The sequence below is a fragment of the Vitis vinifera genome, chromosome 7 (genome assembly GCF_030704535.1).
Source record: "Vitis vinifera cultivar Pinot Noir 40024 chromosome 7, ASM3070453v1".
Taxonomy (NCBI): domain Eukaryota; kingdom Viridiplantae; phylum Streptophyta; class Magnoliopsida; order Vitales; family Vitaceae; genus Vitis; species Vitis vinifera.
The window spans coordinates 25,486,331-25,490,923 of record NC_081811.1 but is presented as its reverse complement, the minus strand read 5'-3'; the positions used below and the strand labels follow the sequence as shown (position 1 = coordinate 25,490,923).

The following is a 4,593-nucleotide window of genomic DNA, read 5'->3' as shown; positions in this document are numbered from 1 at the left end:
AACGAGGATTCCCAAAGCTGGAGAGGTAGTACGGAAGCATAGCATCGCGAAGCCTAGGGTCCACAGGAGATTTGCCTGCATATCAAGGTAAAGGGGCCTTCCAGAAATTTTAACCCCTTTTACGCTAATCCCATTTGCATACTCGAACGGATATAATTCCTTCGCCGCCGCCGTATGAAACGTTGCGGAGGCCGTAGGTGGGACTGGTAGCTTTGAGGGTTTGGAAGAGTCTGGAAGAAAGAAACCTGGAAGCCATGAGTGTGATGAAGAGAGGGGAAATCTAAAGCGACGGTGGTGAAAGCGGAGGAATACTTGTGGAGGCAATCACCGCCTGACCGACAGAGAAGATGGTGATGCCGAGAGAAACGTGGCTGCCTTATAGCCTTTGGATTAAGAAATATGATAAATTGAAGAGTAAATTAGACGATATAGTGATATACAGATACAGTGGGCTTATAGGGATAATAACCCGGGAGGTTTTCCCGTTATATAGTTTCTATGAAGGGTCACGTCTATGGAGAAGGTCATAAAATTTCTGTGCAAGATCATCCCTGTAAATTACCACAGAAATTATCAAATAAAAAAATAAAATGTCTTCTATGAGGTGGAGAACCTCTAAAAAGTTTCTTTCTATGTGTCCAACAAGGAATCTAATAAGGCAAAGGAATTTTTTTTTCCTTTTTTGTGTATCCAACAAGGAATCAGATAAGGCTAAAGAAAAAAAACAATTTCAAACAATTTCCTTCTATTATTAAAAAAAAAAAACAACAAAGAAACACCTCAATTCAAGAAAATGCCTCTATGAAGCTTTTGCTTTTATGCATCCACCAAAGAGAAAATTATATATTTTTTAATTTAAAAATAAAATAAAAAACCTCATTTTATGAAACGAAGAACCTTCAAAAAGCTTCTTCTTCTGTATCTTGGAAGAAATCCATTATGGGTTATGAAAAAGACTTTTCTTCAATGCATTCATGAAAACCATTCATTATTGTAGATTTTTTTTTTTTTTCAAGTTTTAGAACTAATATTGGGGTTATATTGTTCATGACTTTAATAGTTTAGATATGACAGATTAGATCTAACATATTAAAATAGGTTTCAAAAAAGAAAGTTCATATCTATTATGTTATCCATTTTTTTTTTATGATTGTTTGATATGATTTTTATCATTTCGAAAGTAATAATAACAACATCTAATTATTTTCCGATAACCCATTGAATATTTGACCATTCTTTTAATTAATTCATAGGATAAATATCCTAAATTTGTTCTGCAATAATACATTAACATACAGGATAAAAGTGTATTTATAATGTATTCTAATTTCCAAATTTAAATGAAATTGGAAGTTCTTAAGCCATCCTTGGACTGAATTCGGTATTATTTATCGTAGGAGAACAATGAGATTCAGATCTACTCCCACGGTCCCACCCATGAGTTCAATCCTTCAATAAATAGTAACGAATCGAAGCAAAAAGCTTCCACGCGCTCTGAAACAGCGTCAGCAACACCACACTCCCGAACGCCTGTTATTTATTTATTTATTTATTTTAATTTCTATTTCCTATATATGTGTGTATATAATATATATATAAGGAATTGGCAGATCTGTGTCATGCTTGCTCTGTTTTATCGCGTTCCATTCGGTCGTTTGTTTCAATAATCCTTGTCAAAGGTGGGTCTGGCTTCAGAATCAGAAAGGTTTGTTGTTGTTGTTGTTGAACTGTAAGTGGGTTTTCGTGGTATGGATCTAGAGTTTCTGGGTTTGATTTTTAGAGGAGGTATGAGTGTTCTTTGTTCTTCAATTTTTGGGTTTTGGGTTGGAGGCTGAGAGCTTTGGGTCCTTTAATGTTTGTCAGGTCTTATTTATTGCGGTTTTCAATTTCATCGACATGTCTTATTTTTAGTAACTATCCATGTTTATGTCTTTCTTCCGCTGCGGATTGTTGATATTGTTAACATGATGTTTAAATCGTTCTGCACTCAGATCCTAGGAGATTGCATGGTGAATAGAGAATCTTGTTTCGCTCTGTCTCCCTCTCTCCTACGTACCATAAGATTGCTTCTGTTCAATTTAGAGCATCCATCAATATGCTTCATGTTTTCTGCTTTGTGCCTAAATTAATGAATTGATCTGGTTTCCTTCTTAAAAGTAACTTTAGTTGGGGTCTTTTCAAGAATATGTTTTGGCTTTTTAGGTGATATATTTCTGTTCATCATTTGGTGTAGGTGATGATTATATGTTGTTATAGTTACTATGTTTGCTTTGCTGGGAGAATCCTCCATTGATGTTGTTCTGGATTGATTAGATTTTTCGATTTCATAGATTTTGAAGCACTCACGTAGTGTAATTCTGGCAGGTGGTGGGGGGACGCAAGTTAGAAATCCATGATGTTCAGGCAATCACCTCGGAGGAACCAGAGATCCAAAGGTTTTAAGGTAAAGCATGCGGTGCAGATATGTCTTTTGCTTGGAATCTGCATCTGGCTGATTTACCAAGTCAAGAGCTCCTATGAGAAGAAGGCAGCATTTGATAAAAGTTCACAAATCTCAGGGAAGGTACAGAATGGCAATGAGATCCCGAAGTTGGGGAGGAAGGACCTCAATCCTCAATTGGAGGAAAGGGGCATTAAAGATGATATGCAAAGGGGGGAGGAGGAGGAAGAAGAAAACAGGACTGAGGAAGAACCAAGCAAGCCTGAAGAGAATGAGGATATAGGAAAAGGGGGTGGGGATGATGAGGTACATGAAGGGAGAAATGAAGAGGACGCTGAGAATAAAGGTGATTCTGTGGATGGAGAGAAGGAGGGGGAGGACAGAAAAGAGGAGGGTGAAGAGACTGAAAGTAAAGGGGAGGAGAATGAAGAGAGCAGGGAGAAGGAAACCAAAGAGGAGGAGAGTGAAGATGGCCAACAAAAGGAGATGAGAGATGAGGACAGTGAAGAGAACAAAGAGAAGGAAGCCACAGTGGAGGATAGTGAAGTGAGTAAAGAGAATGAAAAACAAGAGGAGAGTGAAGACAGCAAAGAGAATGAAAAACAAGAGGAGAGTGAAGACAGCAAAGAGAAGGAGAGTGACGAGAAGGAGAATGAAAATAAGGAAACCAAAGAGGAAGAAGGCAGTGAGGAAAAAAATATGGAAGGGAACGAAGGTTCATCAGAGGATCAGGCAAATGATGCACGTGACAGCAACAATGAGGGCGCAAGAGAGGAACATTACAAGGGGGATGATGCTTCCAGTGAAGTGGCCCATGAAGCTCAACATACAACAACAGGAACTGAGAATGATGCTTCAGAGAACTCGAATGAGGATCAGCCAGACAACAAAAGTACTGATGGGACAGAGCAGGAGAATACAGCCAATAGCACTGAGGGTTCGGAAGTCAACCAAAATGAGGCAGTTGACGAGAACAATGCTTCAATTGTGAAGTCCAATGAAGAGAGTGCATCGGAAGATGGCTCCAGTGCTACTTTGACAACCAAAGAATCTAATGAAGAGCAGCAGGTCTACACAGATTCTACAACAGTCATTGCAGAAACAGTAGATAATCCAAATCCTCAAGGAGATGAATCAACCCTGAAAACTGTTGTAATGGCACAATTGGAGGAATCCAACACAGCTTCCAATGGCGAGAATCCCACCACCACAGAGAATCCAGAGGCAGCTAACGGAGAACCCTCTACAGATGAAAATTCTACAACTTCAACCAACAACGAGCATGATGATGCAAGTCACAGCAAGACTGACACTAATTCTGAAACAGAAGGAGCAGAAGAGAGTACTACATCCTCCAATAGAAGTGGGGACGAAGATGCAAACAAGGAAGAACCAGCTGATTCTTCAAATTCCCAAGAAGTGGCATCCTCAAACACAAATGCCAATGAGCATGATGATGCAAGTCACAGCAGGACTGACGCTAATTATGGAACAGAAGGAGCAGAAGAGAGCACTACATCCTCCAACAAAAATGGAGATGAAGATGCAAACAAGAAAGAACCAGCTGATTCTTCAAATTCCCAAGAAGAGGCATCCTCAAACACGAATGCCAATGAAGACTCTGTTCAGGGTGAAAAATCCGACAGCAATTCTGGAACAGAGGGGACAGACGAAAAGGTCATATCCTTGAAGACTGATGAAAATTCTGATGCAGACCAAAAAGAAGCAGTTGATTCCTCTAATTCTTCGAGCACCCAGGGAGAGGAGGCAGCGTCAGAGGCAAATAACAATGCTGATGCAGGGCAGAATGATTCGAGTGATTCTTCCATCCCTCAAGAAGAAAAAGAGGCTCGCACAGATCTGGGGACTTTGCCAGAGATGAGTACCCAAAGTACTAACAGTGAAGATACAGCTGCAGAGTGACATTCCTTTATTAATTTGTTGTGGATTAAGCTCTCTCTTTTCTCTTTTTCTTTCTTTCTTTTGGGGGTCAATTCTTGATTTGTCAAGATAAATAAAAATAGCGTAGTAAGGTTTTTGCTTCCATAGTTGTATTGCTCTTCATGATATGGAGCTAGTGTATGAATATCTTCTCAACTCTGTGAGGCCAGAAAATGTTGAGAAGTTGAAGAATCGAATTATCTTTTATATCA

At 39.3% G+C, this 4,593-nt stretch overlaps 1 protein-coding gene across 3 annotated transcripts; it reads left to right on the top strand.

The window, feature by feature from the left end:
* The first annotated feature begins 1,317 nt into the window (after positions 1-1,317).
* LOC100249180 (uncharacterized) lies at positions 1,318-4,593 on the top strand. Of its 3 annotated transcripts, none has more exons than XM_010648620.3 (2): positions 1,318-1,679; positions 2,365-4,593. In XM_010648620.3, the coding sequence occupies exon 2, from the start codon at positions 2,393-2,395 to the stop codon at positions 4,361-4,363; it is 1,971 nt and encodes a 656-aa protein (XP_010646922.2). In that variant the 5' UTR covers positions 1,318-1,679; positions 2,365-2,392; the 3' UTR covers positions 4,364-4,593. The 3 variants fall into 3 exon arrangements, with proteins under 3 accessions (XP_010646922.2, XP_002263304.3, XP_059594593.1); XM_002263268.5 differs by having other exon boundaries at positions 1,492-1,705; XM_059738610.1 differs by lacking the exon at positions 1,318-1,679 and adding an exon at positions 1,696-1,785.

Bases quoted from the DNA above. Each gene is read 5' to 3' on its own strand.
- LOC100249180 (XM_010648620.3), top strand. From the start codon at position 2,393: ATGATGTTCAGGCAATCACCTCGGAGGAACCAGAGATCCAAAGGTTTT.